At 44.5% G+C, this 24,498-nt stretch overlaps 1 protein-coding gene across 1 annotated transcript in view; it reads left to right on the top strand.

Moving 5' to 3' along the window:
• The window catches only part of COL9A1 (collagen type IX alpha 1 chain), a 285,908-nt gene that overhangs the window by 97,066 nt on the left and 164,344 nt on the right, over window positions 1-24,498 (top strand). The window contains exons 14-15 of the mRNA XM_030199004.1: window positions 11,538-11,591; window positions 23,272-23,325. Coding sequence (XP_030054864.1) covers window positions 11,538-11,591; window positions 23,272-23,325 — 108 coding nt within the window. The remainder of the gene's footprint in view (window positions 1-11,537; window positions 11,592-23,271; window positions 23,326-24,498) is intronic.

Here is a 24,498-nt window from a genome sequence, read left to right as displayed (position 1 = left end):
GTCTTTCATACAGGTGACCATTGCCGACAGCTGTCTGTCATGCAGGTAACGAGTTGATTTGGAGCATCTACCTGGTCTGTAGGGGCCAGATCTCTTACTGGTTGGTGGGGGATCAAATACTTATTTCCCTCTGCAGAATGCAAATAAATTCATATACTTTCCACAATGTGATTTTCCGGATTTAATTTGTGATGTGCTATCTCTCACTGTTACCAATAACCTACCCTTCAATTATGGGCTGCTCATGTCTTTGTCAGTGGGCAAACTTACAAAATCAGCAAGGGATCAAATACTTATTTCCACCACTGTACATATGCAAATGAATATGCTAATATGGAGGAAGGAATTGAAATTTACAGGCAAAATATCACAGATGCACATTTCAAAAAGCTGACACATTTCAATTTATAAATTATGAATAAAATACTTTTATCTACCTTTGTTGTCTGATCATTTAGTTTTTCTATTCGCTTTGGTCCCAGTGTCTTCTGTTTTATGCAGTGTCTTCTTTCCAGTAGGCTTCCCTCTGCTCCCCACCCTCCCAGACCCATCTATCTCTTGCTCCTTCCCTCTGCTCCCCACCCCTCCCAGTCCCATCCATCTCTTGCTCCTTCCCTCTGCTCACCATCCCTCTGTCCCATCCATCTTCTGCTCCTTCCCTCTGCTGTGCCTGACCTCTCCCAATCCCATCCATCTCCTGGTCCATCCCTCTGCTCCCCACCCCTCCCAGTCCCATCCATCTCTTGCTCCTTCCCTCTGCTCCCCACCCCTCCCAGTCCCAGCCATCTCTTGCTCCTTCCCTCTGCTCCCCACCCCTCCCAGTCCCATCCATCTTCTGTTCCTTCCCTCTGCTCACCATCCCTCCATCCCATCCATCTTCTGCTCCTTCCCTCTGCTGTGCCTGACCTCTCCCAATCCATCCATCTCCTGGTCCATCCCTCTGCTCCCCACCCCTCCCAGTCCCATCCATCTCTTGCTCCTTCCCTCTGCTCCCCACCCCTCCCAGTCCCAACCATCTCTTGCTCCTTCCCTCTGCTCCCCACCCCTCCCAGTACCATCCATCTTCCCTCTGCTCCCCACCCCTCCCAGTTCCATCCATCTTCCTTCTACTGCCCCCCCCCCCCCGTGAGGTCCAAGATCAGGGAAGCCAAGCGGATGGAGAGGAGCGCGTGCCTGCATGTGTTTTTTTTTAAACTAATGGCGCGGCGGCGCCTCGTCGTCATTTGGGGGGGCATTGCCCCCCCGTCTACGCCTATGATGATAAATATAAACTACAGCATTGTTTTGTTAATATTGAAATATAAGCTGTAGTACACAAGACTGTTTCTTTTTGTAAATTTCCAGGGGCATCTTTGTAACCTGGGTCTCACAGCCCACCAGCTCAGTTCTGGGGAAATTTCCCTAAGTCCAACCCGGACCACAAGCTAAATTTTTCCTAGATGTGTAAGGGGACTACACACACCACATTCACAGTTCCAGTTTGCCTGCAGTCGAGCTTGGGAGTGGGTCAATGGTCCGAAATAGAGATGCGGGATATTGGGAGCTTAAGAGAGACTTACTAGTGGTACTCCTTTCTCAGTCTGGGAGCAAGCGTCCTCCTCTCATGCCAACCCCCCCCCCCCCCCCCCCCCCACTCTGCACTCCGAGAGTTTTTTTTAATGCAAAATAACTTTACTGGAACTTTTGCAACCAACAGGTAAACTCTTCAGAACTCTTTATATGCATTGTCTACCCAAGACTATTCATAATAATCTTAGCCACTCTACTTCACTCTTTGAGTATTCCAAAACTGTATATATTTACACAGGCTCCTTGTCTTTTACCCATCCTGTTGTGCCAGCATTAAACCCAAGGCTGCTTCTGTTACTCCTGATATCAATCCAACTCCTTCAGGCACAGACGCTTTAGGCTGTCCTTTTTCCAGCAATGCACCTCACAGGGCTGCACCTCGGCCTTAAACAGGCTTCCCCTGCTCTGATTCTTGCTTCCAGGCTGGATTTCCCTTATCCACCTGAAGCTCTGTCTCCTTCTCAGTTTCCACTTATAGGGACAGCAACTATTCCTTTACTCAGCCTGCATTTATTTCTTTCATTCCAAGATCCCCCAGTGCTCCCAAGGTTCCTGGCAAAGACTTTATGTACCTCACTTCAATCCTTTTTATTAATTTCCAACTCCACCCGTGATGTCAGTTACCACAGGGAATCACTTTATCTCTGCCAACCCTTCACCTGGGCAAGCCTCCAACTTTCTCTCCAGCCCACTGGCAGGGACCTCCCTCCCCCCAGGGCCTCTGGAAAAATGTATCACTGCTCTCTTAGTAATATCTATAACATGGGTATTATATTTTCTATCAAGGGGTTTCACCAAAAGCAAAGAATTTTAAAAAATGTGTATAGGTTTATGGGTAGAATCTTTTGACAAAGTTCCTCATGAGAGACTTCTGAGAAAATTAAAAAAGTCATGGGATAGGAGGCAATGTTCTGTTGTGGATTAGGAATTGGTTATTGAACAGAAAACATAGGTTAGAGTTAAATGGCCATTTTTGTTAATGGAGGAATAGTGGAATGCCACAAGGTATTTGTACTGGGACCGGTGCTATTTAACATATTTATAAATGATCTGGAAATTGGAACCCAGTTGATTAAATTTGCTGATGACACAAAAATATTCAAATTGTTAAAGCACACACGGACTGTGAAAAATGGAAGGTTTTAGGAACTTGAAAGAATGGGCATCCAAGTGGCAGATAAAATTTAATGTGGACAATTGCAAAGTGATGCAGATTGAGAAGAATAATCTGAATCATGATGCTAGGGTCCACCTTAGGAGTCAGCACCCAAGAAAAAATCTTGGTGTCATTGTAGACAGTACACTTAAATATTCTGCCCAGTGTGCGACGGTGGGCAAAAAGGTGAACAGGATGCTAGGAATTATTAGGAAAAGGATGGAAAATAAGACCAAGAATATTATAATGCCTTTGTATCGCTCCATGGTGTGACCACAACTTGAGTGTTGCGTTCAATTCTGGTTGCTGTATCTCAAAAATAATATAGTAGAATTAGAAAAGGTTCAAAGAAAAGCAAGGTTAGGGCTCTTCAGCTTGGAGAACAGACAGCTGAGGGGGGATATGATTCAGGTCTACAAAATCCTGAGTGGTGTAGAAAGGGTAAAAGTAAATTGATTTTTTACTCTTTCAAAAAGTACAAAGACTAGGGGACACTGAATGAAATTACATGGAAATACTTTTAAAACAAATAGTAGGAAATATTTTTTCACTCAACGAATAGTTAAGCTCTGGAACTCGTTGCCAGAGGATGTGGTGGTAACAGCAGTTAGCGTATCTGGGTTTAAAAAAGGGTTTGGAAAAGTTCCTGGAGGAAAGGTGTAGAGTTTGCTGTTGAGAATAGACATGGGGAAGCCCCTGCTTGCCCTAGGATTGGTAATATGGAATGTTGAAATTATTGGGGTTTCTACCAGGTACTTGTGACTTGGATTGGCCATTGTCGGAAGCAGGATCCTGAGCTAGATGGACCATTCGTCTGACCCAGTATGGCTATTCTTATGTTCTTATGTACCGCCACTGGAAAGCTGTACCACACATCCACCACCTTTTCCATAAAAATATTTCCTTAGTTTTCTCTGATCTATAACCTCTTTCACCTTCAGTCTTTGCCCCTTCATGCCAAACCTTCCTTTCAAATAAAAGAAAAGGCCTGCTTCCTGTGCTTTTATGCCATGGATATATTTAGATGTCTCTATCTTGTCTCCCCTCTCCTGCCTTTCTTCCAAAATATACATAATCAAATTTTTCAGTCTGCCACCATATGCTTTATAATGAAGACAAATGATTAATGACCATTTTAATAGTCACACTCTGGACCAACTCCATCCTGTTTGTTTCTCTTTGAAGGGCTGTGTCTAGAGACTTATAAAAAGGCACTATCACTTTCTTTTTTCCCCGCCTGCTATTCCTCTTCATAGTCACCCAAGCATTGTTCTATGATCGTCTTGGGCAGCCAGTGTAATGTATAGAAAATAGGGGTGACCCAGTGTTTTTTTTAAAGCTGATAATAAGCAATTCTGTTTTATTTTGAATTAATTGTAGCCATTTTAATCTCCGTTATGGTAACCTCTGGTAAGTAGCATTGCTTATAACCGGTGCTTTTTTTGTGCCGGTGTACCGGCACCTTTTTTTGAGGTCCAGCTCACCTGCCCACTCCCTTCTGTTCGTGCACCCATGCTCCATGCTTTGAAATCATTTGTTTACCCGAAGTTGCAGTGAACCGGCAGTAAAATCAGCAGGCAGGCAGGCACTGGCAGGCAAGCTTGCCTCCTCGTCGCTTCCCTTCCCTCTCAGTGCGTCCTGCCTTCCTCTGATGTAATTTCCTTTCCGCGAGGGTGGGACGCGCTGAGAGGGAAGGGAAGTGACGAGGAGGCAAGCTTGCCTGCCAGTGCCTATCTGCCTGCTGATTTTACTGCCGGTTTGCCGTGACTTCAGGTAAACAAATGATTTCAAAGCAGGGAGCATGGGTGCACGAACGGAAAGTCGGGGGGGGGGGGTCTGGGGTTTGAATAGAAAGTCGGGGGTCTGGGGTTTGAACGGAAAGTCGGGGGGTCTGGGGTTTGAATGAATCGCTGGGCATGGATTTGAGGGGAAGGCAGGGAAGAGAGAATTGCTGGACATGGATAGGAGGGGAGGGCAGGGGAGACAGGAAAATTGCTGGACATGGATGGGAGGAGAGGGCAGGGGAGACAGGAGAATCGCTGGACATGGATGGGAGGGGCGGGCAGAGGAGAGAGGAGACATGCTGAACATGGATGGGATGGGAGGGCAGGGGAGAGGAGAATCACTGGACATGGATGGCAGGAGAGGACAAGGGGGCAGAGGAGAAGCACTGGACATGGATGGGAAGGGAGGGCAAGGAAGAGAGAATTGCTGGACATGGATAGGAGGGGAGGGCAGGGGAGAGAGGAGAATCGCTGGACATGGATGGGAGGGGAGGGCAGAGGGGAGAGGAGAATCACTGGACATAGATGGCAGAGGAGAATCACGGGACATGGATGAGAGGGGAGGGCAGGGGAGAGAGGAGACATGCTGGACATGGATGGGAAGGGAGGGCAGGGAAGAGAAAATTGCTGGACATGGATGGGAGGGGAGGGCAAGGGAGAGAGGAGAATTGCTGGACATGGATGGGAGGACAGGGCAGGGAAGAGAGAATTGCTGGACATGGATGGGAGGGGAGGGCAAGGGAGAGGAGAATCACTGGACATGGATGGCAGGGGAGGACAGGGGGCAGAGGAGAATTGCTGCACATGGATGAGAGGGGGGGCAGGAGAGAGAGGAGACATACTGGATATGGATGGGAGGGGAGGTCAGCGAAGAGAGATTCGCTGGACATAGATGGAAGGGGAAGGCAGAGAAGAGAGGAAAATCATTGGACATGGATGAGGAGGGAGGGAAGGGGAGAGAGGAGAATCGCTGGGCATGGATGGCAGGGGAAGTCAGGGGATAAAGGAGAATCACTGGACATGGGAGGGGAGAGCAGGGGAGAGAGGAGACATACTGGACATGGATGGAGGGAAGACAGGAGGGAGATGCACATGGATGGGAGGGGAGGGCAGGGGAGAGAGGAGAAATGCTGGAAATGGATGGAGAGGAGAGCAGGAGATAGAGGAGAATTGCTGGACATGGGTGGATGGAGGAATTGGCAGGGAGAGAGGAGAAATGCTGGACTTGGATGGAGGAGAGGGGAGAGAGAATTATTGCTTTATATGGATACAGGGGAGGGAAGAGAGAGGAGAAATGCTGGACATGGATGGAGGGAAGGAGAGAGAAGTGCTGGACATGGATGGAGGGAAGGAAAGAAAAAAGAAGAAGATGCACATGGATGGAGATGAGGGAAAGAGAAGAGAGGAGAAAAGCTGCACATGGATGGAGAAAATAGGCAAAAGCTGGATCCATGTTATATCTCCTCCAGTCAATTCGAGGAGGACCCAGCTTTTACTTATGGATGTATGGCAAGAAATGAAGAAGAAAGGAGGAAAGTAAAGAAATAAATGGAAAGGAAGCCCTGGAAATGGTGTTAAGAGAACAGATACAGAGCAGCAGAATCAGAGACATGGACCAATATGGATAGAAAAACAAAGTCACCAGACAACAAAGGTAGAAAATACATTTTATTTTCATTTTAGTGTTTGGAATATGTCCAATTTGAGAATTTACATCTGCTGTCTTATTTTGCACTGGGTATACTGGAGCTGTAACAGCTTACAGAAATTATTTATAATGAAAAAAATCACGTTATTTTTTTCTCCTATACTAGTATAATATTTTCAATGATGTCTGTTTGTTTGTGCAATGGCTGGTATAAGGGGTGTGGCTATAATAGAGGTGGAGCCATATGTGGTGACCCCACCCATAATGAGTACCGGCACCTTTTTTTCTACAAAAAAAGCACTGCTTATAACTACAGTATGCATAGGTTTAACTGGATTGAGCCTACTGAAGTAGAGACAAAGTTTTCCTTTTAATTCTAGGCCTTAAAAAACAGGAAATCTGTGATGATTCTGGCAGTTGATAATCTATTCTAGCTCCTAATGGAAAAGTCTTGGCCAACATAAAAAGGATTACCAACACCCTGTTTTGTTTCTCAAAGCCACAAAGCCATAGATTTGACTGGATTTATTTTTAAACTTTTGATCCAACCAGACCATCAGTACTTCAAGGCATTCATTGAGGTCTTTATTTGCTTCATCTACAGCAGCAGACACATGTATTAACTGATCAATCGATGTTCAGGCAACAACATGAGAGTATTTTTAAATGCTTACTGTTGCTGGCTAAGTTAGACATGCATATACAATACTGGCCCATGCAGTGGTGTGCTGGTAAATGTTTAATAACAGTCTCTCTCCCCGGTCCACCTCTGCGCCCCCCCCCCCCCCCCCCATCCATTTCTGTCCCCCCCCCCCCCCCCAATTGCAGAGCTGGCTATACCCGGGGAGAGAGCCTGGGAGGGCAATGCATTACTTTCTCTGGGATTTTTTTTTTAATGCTGCCAGGCTCCAATTTAATTCATGTGAGATAAAATGCCATAAATAAGTAAATAAAGCACCTGATTCCCATAACATGATGTCTGTTTTAGAAGCCCTTTACCAGGAGAAAAAAAATCTGCATCAATAACAGGGTTAGGTGTCCCTCTAACCATCCCCTCCAAATGACACACTGATTACGATTTATAACAAATTACTACTCTACCTATGAAAAGTTATTCCCTTATTATACTACCTCTGTGTACATCCCTATGCACAAGATGGCGGCATTTTAAAGAATTTAACTTTTTTTTTAACAGTATCCTCCCCACCCCACTTCACCTACCTATTACAGACCTCCTTCCCTATCCCCAGAGCTGATGGGGGGCCCACTCCCAGCGCATACCTGAAGGCAGCGTCCCTACTACTACTACTACTTATCATTTCTATAGCACTACTAGAAGTACGCAGCGCTGTACATGTGAACATGAATAGACAGTCCCTGCTCGACAGAGCTTACAATCTAATTAGGACAGACAAACAGGACAAACAAGAGATAAGGGAATATTAAAGTGAGGATGATAAAATAAGGGTTCTGAACAAGTGAACAAGGGTCCCTGGTGGTCTAGTGGATTCTTTGGGGCAGGAAAGATCCCGTCTTTTCTGCCCGCTGCTGGCGCTGACCCTCCTCCTCCTCCTGCCGCATCTTCTTTAAAATTGCTGCCAAGACTTACAAAGGCGGCCTCGCAAGATATCTCCTTTCTCTTTCTTACCTCCCCTCCATCCATATGCATCTCCTTCCTCTCTATTCCCTCTCATCAATCCATGTCCAGCTTTTTTCCTCTCCCCCCTCCATGATCCATATCCAGCATTTCGCCTCTCTCCTCCTCTCCATTCATGTTCATTTCACTTCCTCTCTCTTCTCTCCCCTCCATCCATGTCCAGCATTTCAACTCTCTCCCCTCCCCTCCATCCATATGCATCTCCTTCCTCTGTCTGCCCTCCCCTCCATCTGTGTCCAGAATTTCTCTTCTCTCCCCTAAATCCATGTGCATCTCCTCCTCTGTCTTCCCTCCCCTCCATTCATGTCCAGCCTTTCAACTTCTCTGCCTTCCCTCCTTCCCCTCCATGTCCAGCATTTCTCCTCTCTCCCTTCCCTCCATCCGTGTGCATCTCCTTCCTCTGTATTTCCTCCCCTCCAACATTTCTCCTCTCTTCCCTTCCCTCCACTCCATCCATGTCCAACATTTCTTCTCTCTCCCCTCCATCCATGTGCATCTCCCCTCCATCCAGGTTCAGCATTTCTCCTGCCCTCCCCTCCATCCATCCATGTCCAGCAGCTCTCCTCTGTCCTCCCTTCCCATCCATGTCCAGTGATTCTCCTCTGGCCTCCCCTCCCATACTTGTCTAGTGAATCTTCTTTGCCCCTATCCTCCCCTCCCATCCATGTCCAGCGATTCTCCTCTCTCCCCTGCCCTCTTCTCCCATCCATGTCCAGTGATTCTCCTCTGCCCTCCCCTTACCATCCATGTCCAGCAATTTCTCCTCTCTTCCCTACCTTCCCATTCCATCCATGTCCAGCGATTCTCTTCTGCCCTCCCATCCATGTCCAGCGATTCTCCTTTGCCCCCCTATCTTCCCCTCCCATCCATGCGCAGTGACTCACCCCAGCCTCTACCTGCTCCCTTTTCAGCCCCTGAGTTCCAGTTCCAACCCCGGCACCGGCTCACCTGCCTGCCCTCAGCTCCCCAATAGCCCTCCTTTCCTTCCTGCTGCCGCCATGCATTTAAATATTTTATTTAACCTCAAGTCCCAGCGGCGGCACTAAAAGCAGCAGGCTCGGCTCGCCTCTAGCCTTCCCTTCCCTCTCAGTGTCCGCGTTCTTCTGATGTATTTCCTGTTTCTACGAAGGAGGGACACTGAGAGGGAAGGGAAGGCTGGAGGCGAGCCGAGCCTGCTGCTTTTAGTGCCGCCATGGCGACTTGAGATAAAATAAAATATTTAAATGCAGGGCGGCAGCAGGAAGGAAAGGAGGGCTATCGGGGAGCTGAGGGCTGGCAGGTGAGCTGGTACTGGGAGTCTGTGACCCTGCAGCTTGCGGGGGGGGGGGGGGGGGAGGAAAGGCAAGCCGGCTCGCACTCCCACAACAACTGGCTCGCAAGTTGTATGGACACCAGCATTGAGTATCCGGGTCCGACATTATCCGGATAGGAAGCAGCTGCTGGGATTTATGTGGGTCTTGGCTATTGATTAGGACCCACACAATGAAGTCTGGCCATGTCCCGACCCCCCCCCCCCTTGATACTGATGCCTGTCCCTCCCTCCCTCCATCCCCCCCCAGCACAACATTTGACCTCCCCTTCTGATCCTCCCTGCTTCCCCCCCAAGGATCCTCCCACCTTTTGTAGATCTCCTCAGGCCTACCTTCCCGATCCCTGGTGGTTTAGCAGAAAAAGGGCAGGAGCGATGCACACTCGCTCCTACCCATTGTGTCTCCCTCTTTAAAATGACTGCTATGACTTCTAGTGGCAGTCTCAAAGTACTTTGGTAGTACCACGAGACTGTTGCTAGTGGTCACGGCAGCCATTTTGAAGGGGAAGCTGCGAAGGGCAACAGCAAGTAGGCATCAATCTTGCCCTTTTTCTCCTAGACCACCAGAGAGGAAGGTAAGCTAGAGGGGGGAGGGAGTCTACAGGGGTAAGCTGGAGGGGGGAGGGGTCTACAGGGGGTTGGGGGATCCTTGGGGTGTCTGATGCTGTTCTGGGGAGGGGGATGGGTTGGAGAGAGGGGAATCACAGTGCTTCAGGATGGTACCCAGAAGTTATGTGGGAGCCAGCTGATATTCAGTTCTCACACCCACACAGCTAACCAGTTTGCTGTCCTACTTGTCTGGTTAGATACTGTGGCATCATCACTGAATATTGCCAGCACCCACATAACTTTTGACTCCTCATTGACCCTGCCTTCAGAATGCCACTCTCTTGCTCATACTTGATATGGCTGATTAGTGCCAACATTCAGTGCTGCTGAATATTGATGGATGGCTGCTTGAACGTGATTGTCATCTGCAAAAGCTATAAAAATAAATCTACTTCAAACTTTTCAGCTCCTTAAGCAGTGGATCAGGAGTTAACATCCTTATTAGACGAGGATGTTTACTGGCTCAAACACAGCAAAATACATAAAAGTGGAAGAAAATCAAAGTCCAAAAAGACCAGTAGTGCTCTTACTACTGTGTTTTCACTACTGGTCTTTTTGGACCTTGATTTTCTTCCACTCTTGTGTACTTTGCTGTGTTTGGTTTGTTTGTGGAAGATTTGGACCCCCCCTCCCCCCTTTTCTTCGTGTTTACTGGCTCACACATGCAGACTATTTTCAAAGTTTTTCCACTGTGATTTCATCAACATAAACAAAACTTTTTTCTATCTACCCAGTGGTGACTTTGTTAGGCTTTCCAGCTTTGTTTCCATTTTTTGTTTTCCTTTGGTGCTGCTTTCTGCTGTGAAGGCACGATAGTCCTATTTCTCAAAACCACATTTTACAGGCATAAAAGAATTTACATATGAAAAATCCTTTATAAAATTCTCATAGAGTGGACATGAATGACTGGGCATCTAGGATGGGCTGGATCTCTTTCTGCTGACCAGGAATGTTATATTTTAATGGTGGTCAGTTCAGTATACAGTCAGTAAGCTTCAGACTTCAGTGATATATCTACTTTATATGAAGTTCTGTCAGGACAGGGTCGTGCTCTTCTCCCATTCCAAGTTCCTGCCTAAGCTGGTGTTAGATGTTCACCTTAATAAAATACGAACCTAAGAACCTTAATCAGCCAACTGTTCTTATAGTATTCTTCCCCCAAGCCCATCAGCACGTCCTTGGATTATGTTGCCCGAAAGGATGGTTGATGAACTAGAACTGTATATTTGTGCATATTTCTGAGTTGCATTCTGAAGTCATTTGAATAGTGGATAAGACTGTAACCAATAATCTTGGACGAACCGAAACCTCTTGAACCAAATGCCGATTGTACAGTTCAGTAAAGTTTTTGCATAACACTACAATCCCTTGGTGTGCTGAGTATTCTTTTGAGAGAGTAAAGAGCTGCTCCTGGACTGCTGAAAGATACTCAAGAATAAGCCCAGCTTAACTTTTACGGCCTTCAGGATTATTATCCGTCCCCGGCCTACGCCTGAGCTTGAATCAGAAGGCCTGGATGAGGTGTCAGGATTGAGTTGGTACAGAAAAGAGAAAATATATAAATTTGTGGCTTGGGTTTGAGTGGGAGAACTAAGCTGGTTGGTGAGACCCGGGTTACAATAGTCTTCCAAGGATTTGCGATTCGCCGTTCTCCTTTTGTTGACATATGACTGGAAACAGTTTGCTTCTCTAATATTTTGATTAATTTTCAGTTCCCACAAATACTTCATTGTCAACATTGCTTTTGTATTAATGAACAGAAACAATTAATATTCAAACATTGCTTTTCCTTTTTTAATTGGTAGGGTCGCCCCGGTTCAGGTGGACTTCCTGGAGAACTAGGCCGTATGGGGCCAATTGTGAGTATCTTTATATCAATTTCCAATCATTTCTTGTGGTTTCTTTATTCATATGTAGTATATTATATCTAATTTATACTATGCACAGGACTCCAACACATTTAGGGGGAAAGTTATCAATGTGGGCTAGTGTTAAGACAAGTCGAGCTATTTTAGCACAGGGTCTCATTGAATAAAATGGGACCCTGTGCTAAAATAGCACAACCTGTGGTAAAATAACCCATCTTAATAGTAACCCACGTTGAAAACTTCTCCCCTTAGTGGTCAGAATTATGGTTATGCATAGTCAGCATTCAGTGCTGTAGTTGAGTACCTAAGGCTAATGTTAGGAGCATAATAATAGGAGTCTAAAACCGATGCTTAAAAAAAAGTAAATTTTCAAGTGTTAGATACTTATGTGCTAGACTTCTATTGTAATCAATTTATTAATCAGTGCTCTTTAATTAGCATATTTTAGGGTTCTTTTACTAAGCTGTGGTAAGCACTAATGTTTAACGCAGGTTAAAGTGCATTACCGCGGGGCACACCCAGGCATCCCATAGCAGTTTTTGCATGTACACACGCCACCCAAGTGCTAAAAAAGACTTTTTATTATTTAGAGCTTGGGCCGGGTCTGGGAGCAGAGAGTAGGCATTTTCTGCACTAATTGGTTAGCGCAGCTACATTATCGTGTGCTAACCAATCAGCACGTGGTTGGCGCATGAGCCCTTACCACCTACAAAATAGGTGTTGTAAGTACTCGTGTGCTAGTGGCCACGCGCTAATGGGAAAATCAGCACATGGTCATTATTGCCGAAATTGAAAAATCGGCTATTTCCCATCAGTGCTAAAAGTGGCCGTAGCATGCAGGAAAGACCCGCACTGAGGATAGCGCAAGCCACTTTTTCGTGCTGGTTAGTATGAGAGCCCCTTTATGTGACTACGAATATGGATTTCCAAATATTTGGCAATCACAGTTTGTTTCCCCCTCCTTGCCTCCCAAAACTGTAGAAGCATTTTGAGATGGTTTATTAGAAACTGCTTTGCTAACACCTGAAGTTATTAGGTAAGAAATATATAGGAACATCCATCCATCCACATAAACATATGAAGGGTGATATTATAGAAGGTTACCTAGATTAGGAGTGAAAATAGGTGCCAATTTTAGGCCTATGTTGTAGACATATAAGTGCCTATGGCGTACATTTTCATAGCAGATCAATGTTTCAAAATGCCCCAAAAAAATCCATCTGCCCAAAATGTCCAAATTGCGATTTTGGAATGGCAGAACTTGGACATCCTACACTTCAGTGTATCCAAATAGCAAGGGGACAAATTGTGGGTATGTTTGGGTGGGACCAGGGAAAGCCCAAAATTAGGACGTCCAACAGTGAACGGGAAACAAGCGTCCAAGTCTAAAAAGAAGGATGTTTTTATTTAGACCTATTTCAATCACATCAAGGGCACTGTTCCCTCTAAGCTGAGCGGAGGATGCCAATGGAGGGTGGTGCATTCTTTCACTTGCTAGAGACAGGCAGGTTTCCTGCAGAGCTTGCCTGTACCTCACTATTGAAAATGTGATAGTGAAACAGCACTGCCCACTGGCAGGATAGTAGGTAGAGGACTCCCATTTAGCTTAGAGGGAACAGTGGTCCAGGGTACATTCAAAATTGCTTGCTTTGATGTATAAGATGGGTATTTAGTCTACTCTTTTGTATTGGTTTAAATCATATTTTGTTAATTATGTTCAATTTGTCTGTTGGAATCAGGTATCATCTTCTTTTAAAGAATTGAAAAGAGGTGTGCCTCAAGATTCAATCTATACCTTACACCTTTGGCAGAACTTCTGGAAAGTTGGAATTATACTTTCCATCTTTTTGCTGATTGATCTCCAAATACTTGTTTTTATGCAAGAAGACCAATCAAGTGTTTTTTTTTTTTGTTTGATAACAGGTAGAGAAACTATGATTTGATCTTAAATGTTGAAAAAAATCTTCTGCCATGTGCTTATCTCATAGATCCCAACCAAATTAGATCCCTAATGGAGTGGAGGAGTAGCCTAGTGGTTAGTGCAGCAAACTTTGATTCTGGGGAACTGGGTTCAATTCCCACTGCAGGTCCTTGTGACCTTGAGCAAATCACTTAACCTTCTGCTGCTCCAGGTACCAAAACTTAAATTGTGAACCCTCTAGGGACAGAGAAAGTACCTGCATATAATGTATACAGTGCTGCATACATCTAGTAGCACTATAGAAATGATTAGTAGTAACGTTAGGTCTGCTGTTCCTTTGTTTATATTTAGCAGCCTAAGGGGCCTTTTTACTAAGCCGCAGTAGGGCTACTATGCGAGTAGCACATGCCAAATTGACCCTACCACCAGGGTAGTATGGTTACCTGGTAGTAGTTCCAAAGCTGGTGCACGCAGTTTCCTGCGGAGGGCATTCCCGGTGGTAATCGGCAGTGCGGCCACATTGCCACATGCTGCCTGATTACCGCACAAGTAGCGTGTGAGCCCTTACCACCTTCTAAATAGGTGGCGATATGGGCTCAGGCAGTAAATAGCCACACGCTAATTTTAATATGAACGCACAGCAATTTACTGCTCCATTAAAAAAAGGCCTTTTTCCCACTACGGTAAAATATGGCCCAGCGGTCGCCAGTTTCACACACCAAAACTAGCACAGCCCACTATTTACTGCGGCTTAGTAAAAGGGCCCCTAAATTAGATGCCTAATGTTGAAAGTCGATACTAAGCTCCTCATTTTTTTCCCAGCTCTAAATGCACCCTTATTTCCATCCATTTTATAGAAATCAAGAACCTAGTGAAGCTACTCGGAACGTAAATTAAATCATGCAGCCCTTCTAATTTTTCAAAGAAGTCAATTTAGCTGCCTAACTTTCAAGGTTAAGGACCATAAAAGATATGACTGGTGACTAGCTATGTATCAAAAATGGTTTATTTCATATTAATTCTAGCATGCTGGTACATGTAAAAAGAAAAAGTGAATTATATAGAAAGGGAGGCTAAAATAATTATGATCTGAATGGTGAAACAAGATGATTATGAAAATAAAAAAAACAAACAGCAAACATTTTCACTATCCAAATGAGTGTATTAAAAAGCATGTGGAAATTAATATGAGACCTGAACTAATTCATAAATATTTTTATGTTTTAACGGTTTTTATTGATGATACAATGTTTGACAAAACGTAAAATTTAACATGTGTCCTTGAAACAACATCGTAGACTTGTGTTCAAACATCAAAAATGCCATCATCAATAGTTTACCTGTTTCACCCCTCCTCCCCCCCTCATCCCCCCCACTCCCCCCTCCCCCCCTCCTTCAAACCACCCACTAACCTTTATGTACCATATCTAACCTTTTAACCTTCGATCCCCATTCTCCGCTCTCCTTCACCCTTTGAGCCTAATAAGTATTCACTCAGCCCTTGTGCATTTAGCTTTTCCAGGGTAACCCTATTATCCATAATATCCTAGCCTATGTTAGCCATGGTCCTTTTCCTCTTAGGACCGTTAATATGGTACCCTGGGACAAAGATCTGCACTCGAATCGGGGGGCGGTTTTCCCTGCTCACCCCTCGCTCGTCTGCATCACCCTTTGAGTGAATCCCTCTGTTCCCTCTTACAAAAAAAAACAAAAAAACAAAAAACCCCTTTCTTTTATAGGCTATTCAATATTAAGCTTCGCGCACGCGGCGCCAGAGATTGGATGTAAGGTCTCCAAATCTCCAGAAATTGTGCTCTCTTCTTTGGGGAAGTTCCCACCATCCTACGCTCATGCACTAAGAGCTCGTGAAATCTGTTTTCTCCAATGCCAGAACTCTGGTGGGTCTACACTCAACCACCCAGTCATAATCAATTTTTTCCCCAGCAGGCAGGCCTTGCGCACCAATGTCTTCTGACTTCCTCTTTGGAGGACGAAGAGCTCGTGTTTATCAAGGATAATTCCCATGAAAGAACAATTGATTCGAGATTCCACTAAGCCCTCCAAGTATTGTATTATATTGTGCCACAACCTTTGCACTCCGGGGCATTCCCACAAACAATGATAAAGTGTGCTCTCCCGTTGCCTGCACTTAGAACATAGTGGGTCCGGCACTCCTCCCATCTTAAATATCTGTAATTTGGTCATGTATGCACGGTGTAAAATTCGATATTGACATTCCCGTAGTGTCGCATTGATCGATATCTCAGGTATTCGAGATGTCAACTTATTATAATCCAGTACTAAACTGGGCTTCTGCATATCTCGTGCCCAGCGTGCGGTAATTGCTTCCATTTTTTTTCTGTGGGCCCACCGCCCACAGAGCCTTATGTAGTTTCGATACTGTGAACCTCTCCCCAGTTACTGTTTTGAAAAATTCCCTGATTTTCTTCCCATGCCCACTAGACAGCTTTTCAATATTAAGGGATCTAACATAATGAGCTAATTGCTGGTGAGCAAATATGTGACTAGTAGTGAAACCAACCCCCAGAGCACCCAAATTTAACAGATCTCCTCTGGTCCCTAATACGTGTTCCAACCTCGTAATCCCCTGTGAGGCCCACCTTCGGAACACCCTGTTCTCTGACCCAGGTGAGAAGTTTGGATTACCTTGTAACGGCAGGATATCCGACATATCTCCCTCCATCCCCCAGTAGCCATTGAGATCTCGCCAAATCGCCCGCATTGGTTCCAATAGCAGACTTCCCTTAAACTTATTGGGTAACTTGTTCTCTGCCTCGTGTAGTAAGTAATGCGGGTGAAATGGCAGGAAATATACCTGTTCCAATCTCCATGGGGTAAAGTCTTGTTTATTTAATAACCAGTCTCCCAGATGCCTCAACAGACACGCCTGGTTATATTTTTTAATATCTGGGAGCCCTATGCCTCCTAATTTCCAAGGGCCTATCAGTATGTCTAAAGGCATTTTAGGTTTTTCCCCCCCCCATAGAAACTGTCTTAAGTACTTATAGAACTGCTTAATATCTTTGTTTTTTAAGCGCAGCGGTAAGACCTGTAGTGTGTAGAGCCATCGGGGAAACTCCACCATGCGAAATAACTGGACCCTCCCATGTAACGTCAGCGACAAGGCCTCCCATTGCTTCAGCCGACCTCTCATATTATCCAGCAATTTAGTGAAGTTGAGAGTGTAAAAAAGCTTTGTGTTCATGGCCACTTGTACTCCTAGGTATTTGAGGCTCTCCCTGGCCCACTTTAACGGAAAATCATTCCCCCACTCCATTCTTACGCTATCTGTATCTGTCAATGCCAGAGACTTGGAGTAGTTTATTTTAAAACCAGCAAAATCTCCATATTCTTGAAACAATTCCAATAGGGCTCCCAATGATCTCTTGGGTTCTGTGAGATGCACTAATAAGTCATCCGCAAATGCAGATATTTTAAAACCAACAGAACCCCAGTTAACCCCCACTATCTCCGGGTGAGACTCAATCTCTCGTATTAATGGGTCTAAAGATAGTACAAATAGTAGCGGAGAGAGAGGACACCCCTGCCTTACTCCCCTCCTTATCAAAAACGGTTGCGACCCTACCCCATTTATCCACATGTACGCTTGGGGGTTTGAGTAGAGAGCCTCCACTGCATTCCTAAAAAATCCCCCGATACCCACTCTCTGCAAAACTTTAAACATAAAGGGCCATACCACCCGATCAAAGGCCTTCTCTGCATCAAAACTTATTAGCAGAGAAGGCCTTTGTTGTTCCCTCACTTTCTCCAAGGAAGCAATAAGCGCTCTGACATTACCCACCACCGACCTTCCCTTTACAAACCCAACTTGCGGAGGGGCCACCAAATCTGGCAGCACTCGGGCCAATCTATTTGCCAAAATTTTTGCATATAATTTGACATCACAATTTAGTAGGGAGATTGGTCTATATGATCCCATGTCCCCTGGATCCTTACCGGGCTTAGGTAGAACAATAATTTTAGCTAGTCCAAGAGTCTCTGGCATCTTGGCAGTACTAGCCATATAGTTAAATAAATTTAATAGAGGTAAAGTCACCTGTTCCTGTAGAATCTTATAAAAAGCCATACTAAAACCATCTGGTCCTGGTGCCTTATGCGCCTCACTCTGTTGCAAGGCCAACATTAATTCCCCCTCCTCAATAGGGGCGTCAAGAATCTCCCCCTGTTTCATCGATATCTGTGGCAGGTCAATATTTTCCAAAAACAATGCGCTATCTGGTATTATCCCCGATGGCTCCCCATACAGGTCCGCATAGTATCTGCAAAAACTCTCTACTATGTCCTTTTCACGTCTGACTGCTATGCCATCCTGTTTTTTTATTTGTAATATTCGGGTCATCCCTTTTTTCCCCTTAGCCAAACGACTCAACAACGTTCCTGCCTTGTTCCCATATTGGAACAACTGATGTTTATAGTACATTATGGATTTCTTAGCCCTCTCATGCAGGAGCTCATTTAAATCTCTCTGTGTTGTCAGGTAGACTAATTTCTGTTCTTCTGTTTGTGTAGCCCCATATTGCTGCCTGTGTGCTCGGACTTCTTTTTCTAAACGTAATATTTCTTTATCCCTTCGCTTCCGCGTCCAGGCCTTATAATTTATAATTTCTCCTCTCAGGACTGCCTTTGCCGTTTCCCAGTACAACCCATATTGATTTTTGTGTTCTTTGTTATTGTTTTCATAGTCTTTCCATTTGCTCTGCAACATTTCTCGAAATTTCGCATCTTTGTACAGCTCAAATGGAAAAGACCACCCTCTATACCCACTCCGGTCCCCTCCCAATTCCAGCCTTACCCATATGGGGGAATGATCCGAAATTTCACTCGGGCCAATCTCTGCCTCCACAGTTTTAGCAAAAAGGGGATGTGAGATTAGTATGTAATCTATTCTGGATAGTGAAGAGTGTGCCCGAGATAAATGAGTATAGTCCTTGCATCCTGGGTGTAGCACCCCCCAAGCATCCACCAGTTCCAATGTAGAACATAAGAATGGTAGCCCCCTCTGATAGTGTCGTGGCCCCAAGCCCCCTTTGCTAGTTTTATCCATCTCCGGGTCATATACCATGTTAAAGTCTCCTCCCAGCACTACGTTGCCCACCTGATATGGGGCCAACAGATTTACAATTTCTTTGTAGAAATTTTTTTCATATACGTTCGGTGCATATATGTTACAGAAAACGTAGGGAATTCCCCCCAACTCCACCTCTATCAGGACATATCTACCCATTGCGCTCCTCCTGACCGCTTTTATAGTTATTGGTAGCCCCTTACGAAATAGAGTCAATACTCCCGCCTTTTTATTATGAGCGGGAGCGCCCACTACCGCACCTACCCAACCCTGTTGGAATTTATCATGTTCTTGCGTCGTTAAATGGGTCTCTTGGAGAAACACAATATCAGCCGCCTGGCGCTGCAAAGCCTGCAAGATTTTTTTTCGTTTTATGGGCGAGGAAACTCCCCCTACATTCCAAGATAACAATTTAACTGACCCCAACACTCCACTTCATCCATTTCCCTTGTCTCGGCCTTTTCTTGTTGAGCAGAGAACGTACCTCCCAGCCCTTAGGTACCCCTCTTTTTATCCGTAATAACCGTCCCTGCCGCTCTTCGGTGCGCGAAGCCAACAATGACGAAACATTTAAGTAAAATATCGTAAACCAAATGAATTCCAAAAAAAACAAATTACAAATCCCCTTCTCCTCTACCCGCTGTTCACTCCCCCCTCCCTCCCACCCTCCCTCCCCCTCTTCCATACTCTATACATTGTGTTCTCTAAGAACCGGTCGCGCTACCGCCCTACCCCTCCCCCCTGCAGCTCCCTCTTTACCGAAGTGATCAGGGCCCACTCCCCTGTGCCCCTTTATATTGCCAACTCTCCTCTTTCGTTTACTTAATTAGGAAATCCCATTTCAAACAACATACAGATTAAACATCTTTATCTTGAAAACTCCCTCCTCCCTTAAACATTTGAGGCATTCCCTTCTGGTTAACCTTCTATTAAAATCTCAGCCTTGTCTCTTAAACCAACTTGTTATGCATATTTAACTTTTGCCTCTCCACAAGTCCCCAACTCACATGGAATTTATTGTCCAAAGTGTTTCACAACAGTAGCGCTCTCAAAGCTCTGCTCCCGCTACTGCTTTGAAAATCCTCTGCCTCTTTGGCAGAACAATGTGAAAATTCTTAGCCCTCGTTCTTGCAGTAGTTCCCACTGTTTCCTTCAGTGCCTTTCATCCTCGCCAGTCTGTTCCGTGCCTTCTTTTATCTGCTTGGCAAACTGCAGCGCTTCCTTTGCTGTGTCAAAAAAGCGGGTCCGGCCTTCATGTTGAACCCTTAATCTTGCCGGGTAGAGCAATGCGAACCGGATCCGTCTGTTGTGGAATTCAGTGCATGCTTCTACAAATTGTTTTCGCTGTGCCGCCACTGCAGTCGAAAAATCTTGAAAGCACAACACCTTGTGCTTTTCGTAGTTCACCGTGCCCTGGGAACGCCATAGCCTCAAAATCTCCTGTTTGTGGTTGTAGTTTAATATTTTGCAAATTACCACTCGAGGTCTTTGCGCTTCAGGTCTCAGCTGACCCAGACGGTGCGCTCGTTCAATTTTTAAATTATTCGCCAACTCCTGCGCTTCAAGCGCTTTCGGCAACCAGGTTTCCAGCATGGCCCTCAGATCTACTTCCCTTACAGTCTCTGGGATCCCCACCAGCCTGATATTATTTCTGCGTGATCTATTTTCTAGATCGTCCACTTTGGACTCCAACTGGGTGATCCTCTGCTGCCATTCTTTATGTTGACCCTCCTGCTGAGTACTCCTGTCTTCCAGCTCCGATAGCCGCTGCTGGAATCCCGTCAGGTCAGTTTTTAAAACTTCTAGCTTTTCATCCATAACATCGAGTTTCTCCGAAATTCTCTGCAATTTCAAATCCACGGAGGATTCCAGTAATTGCGATACCTCCATTGCTATTTCATTGGCCCAAGCGGAGCTCACTGTTTCCCCCGAGGGGCCGGGATCCGCCATTTTATTTTCTCCCGTTCTCCCTCGTGCTCCGTCTTTTCTCAACGTTTTGGAGGACATATTGTTGGTTTTCGCCTTTTAAATTCCACAGTTCGCTAGTTTGGGATGTCCCGTCTGTCTACTGTCTTTTATAGCTTTCGAATTCACCGATTTAAGCTGCTAGGGGGGCAATCTTACAGCGGGGCCTCAGAGCTCAGTCTTGCGGCGTCCTACCCCTCACCTAGCATCACGTGACCTCCCCTTCATAAATATTTTTAAATAGCTGTACAGTGGAACAATAGAAACCTTTTGGGCTTCATGCACTAAAGCTTTTCTCCCACTTTGTTTCCATGGGAATATGCTTTGTAAACCAGGCCTTCTGTATGCAAAGTGGGTATAAACTGTTGCTAGAAATTATGTTTAACTCTTTTTTATTGGCATGAACACAAATATACAGCATTAATGCGACTAAACAACTTGCACAAGCCTGGTTCACTTTTATGAAATTGACAGAAAATTACAAAGTTCTCTCACCATATCTCTTAATACCCCTTAAACACAGGTAACCAAACTTTAACTTTAGCTTTAACATTTCTCCCTCCCCCCGCTTTGCCCCCCCTTCCCTCTTTCTCTTTCCATACCCCTTCCTGCCCCTTCCCCCCCTTTTCCTCTTTCTTTCCCGGGGAAGTCCATCCACCTCTATTAACTACTCCAACAATATCAGCAGACCTAACTTCACCAGTAACATTAATAAGCAACAAAACATTTCCACACGTTTCAGATTTCAGGCACAGTAGAAGCACTTGGATGGGAGGATAGAACAGAGAGCAGTGAATCTACCTGTAGGCCACAAGTACTGGGAGTGGAGTCTTCAATTGATATAATCTACTGTATATCATTTCTTATATTTATTTATTTATTTATTCCTTTTGATCATGTCACTCCACTCCTCCATGTTGAACACTGGTTGCCTTTTTCAAGCTTCTTATTCTCATGTTCAAGTCTCCCTCTCCTCAGCTCCTGACTACCTTTCCCGCCTCCTCATACCCCATTTCACTCACTTTGTTCAACTTCTGCAGGCCTTCTGCAACTCCCTCCCCCTTCTGTTATCCATTGGGATTCCACTCATGTCTCTACCATCAGCTACGCTGGTCCAAAGCTTTGGAACAGTTTGCCCGCTTATCTCTGGTATGAACCCTCTTATGTTAAATTTAGAGCAGCTCAAAAAACCCATATCTTTGGCCTTGCCTATCCTGCTCATCAGTAACTCCTCTCCTTTCCTTCCCTGGCAGCTAATTGTTATTTTATGTAAACCGTTTAGAAGCCAGTCCCTGGCATATGCAGTATATCAAGCTTCTGTAAATAAATACATAATATTTCATTACCATACCAGGCCATGTTTCAGCCTGAAGATAACTATTAGGTACACCAGTAGACTACTTTAGGAATGAGGTACAATATGTTGTTGAGTGCTGAGATATGCAAATTCCAACAACAGATGCTCTGCTACTGTACCAGATAATCTAATTACATCTATAGCAGAGATTTTATTGCAAATGAGGGAAAAGTCTCAACTACTACGGCTATTTTCACACATAGGTGTTCATTATATAGCCCGTAGAAAAAGTCATCACTGACTCAAAAACCCTCAATTATTATATTTTTTTTTCTTTTTTTAATTTCAATATATAAATGTCTATTTCAGACTTAAAAAACTGTTAACCGTGTCAAAAAATCAAAACTAATTCACTTATCTTGCCCAGTATTGCCGAATGTTTTTTTTCAATGCTGTGCCAATTTTTCTTTAAAGAGGCGCTGGATCCAATTAAACATGGGTAATGCACTGGTTCCTACGGTCCCGTTTCGAATATCTTCATCAGGGAACCTGCTTGCACCTGGAACACTGCGCTGTGATCAAGTTCCAGTCAGTCTTTGATGGTATGGTTTGTAAATTTTAACAAACACTTCTCTCTGCACACTTCACTTGGGCTTCACTTGAGCCCAAGTGAAGTGTGCAGAGAGAAGTGTTTGTTAAAATTTACAAACCATACCATCAAAGACTGACTGGAACTTGATCACGGCGCAGTGTTCCAGGTGCAAGCAGGTTCCCTGATGAAGATATTCGAAACGGGACCATAGGAACCAGTGCATTACCCATGTTTAATTGGATCCAGTGCCTCTTTAAAGAAAAATTGGCACAGCATTGAAAAAAAACATTCGGCAATACTGGGCAAGATAAGTGAATTAGTTTTGATTTTTTGACACGGTTAACAGTTTTTTAAGTCTGAAATAGACATTTATATATTGAAATTAAAAAAAGAAAAAAAATATAATAATTGAGGGTTTTTGAGTCAGTGATGACTTTTTCTACGGGCTATATAATGAACACCTATGTGTGAAATTAGCCGTAGTAGTTGAGACTTTTCCCTCATTTGCAATAAAATCTCTGCTATAGATGTAATTAGTTGAGTGCTGAGAGCAAGCAAGGGCCATGGTGTAAGATTTGATCAGCTTCCAGAAAACTATTCTGTTTCCCCACAACACCAGCACCTATATATAGCAGGACTATTAGCATTTTGGGTTTAAAGCTATTTGTACATCTCTTTGGATGGTTTCATCAGGGAAGTGATATAATTTGTTTTTAATGAATACATTGAGTAAAGCTGGTATGTTTGTATATTACCATTGATTAATTTATCTCATTCTTAAAATTTTAGGGGGATGCTGGAGCAAGAGGACCACCCGGCCCTCCTGGCCCACCTGGAGTCAGAGTAAGTAATGCAGCGAAAGCACCGTATAAAATTCACTCAAAGTAATTGTGGTTTCATAACCTGCCAAGATGGGATTATGAGTGAAGTCCTTAATTTACAGTATGACTGTGCAACCCTTGGTACTGCCGTGAAAGAGATGAGGTGTGGAAAATGTGGTTTCCCAAGCCTTTAGTTTGGCATACAGGGAGCATACTTTGTGGTTAGCATGCTGATTTTCCTGGGAGCACATGTTTCATCACTCTCATACAATTCTGTTGAGTAGATTAGTTTGAATTAGAGTAGCATAGTACATGATAGCAAAGTGCACAGGCAAACAATTTTTGGTTCTTTTTTAGAACTTTTCTAATTTTTTCGGGTATGTTTCTTTTAGTTTCACACATTTGGTTTCAAAATAATTTTTAACCTGCATTAGAACTTTTTAATGTGTGCAAATTGATTCAATACATATTAAATTGGAGGTTTCCCTCTCCAAAAGACATTACATGATGTGATACCCGCAAGCGAGTCTTCTCCAGAGTAGTCCCACACTCTGGAATTCACTTCCTGAAGGGCTCCGCATAACACAATGCTATCTCTACTTCAGGAAGCAGGTGAAAGCTTGGCTCTTCAACTAGGCCTTTAATGGAAGAAGTAACTAACTTGTTAGTCTCACTCACACACACAAGGAGTGACACGGGCTGCACATACTGCAGCAGGACATGTTTATCCACTTCTACCCTAGCTGAGATAATATTTAACCATCTCTCTGACCTCATGTGCAACTTTCTTTAAATCAGTCACCTTACTTTCTAACCCTTCTTACTCTCTTACGTATCTATATGTTACATCTTTGCTTTACCCTTCACTAGCAATTAAAATGTTCTATTACGTATTGTGTTGACATTGTAAGTAGTATACTGTCAGGCTTATTTTTGAAAGAGAAGGACACCCATCTTTCGTCACAAATCGCAAGATAGGCGTCCTTCTTACAGGGTCACCCAAATTGGCATAATCGAAAGCCGATTTTGGGTGTCCTCAACTGCTTTCCGTCGCAGGGATGACCAAAGTTCACGGGGGCGTATCAGAGGCATAGCGATGGCGGGGCTGGGGCGTGCCTAACACATGGGCGTCCTTGACCGATAATGGAAAAAAGAGGGGCGTCCCTGACGAACACTTGGACGACTTTACCTGGTC

Source organism: Microcaecilia unicolor, chromosome 3 (genome assembly GCF_901765095.1).
Source record: "Microcaecilia unicolor chromosome 3, aMicUni1.1, whole genome shotgun sequence".
NCBI lineage: Eukaryota > Metazoa > Chordata > Amphibia > Gymnophiona > Siphonopidae > Microcaecilia > Microcaecilia unicolor.
This window is presented reverse-complemented; position numbering and strand designations above follow the sequence as displayed.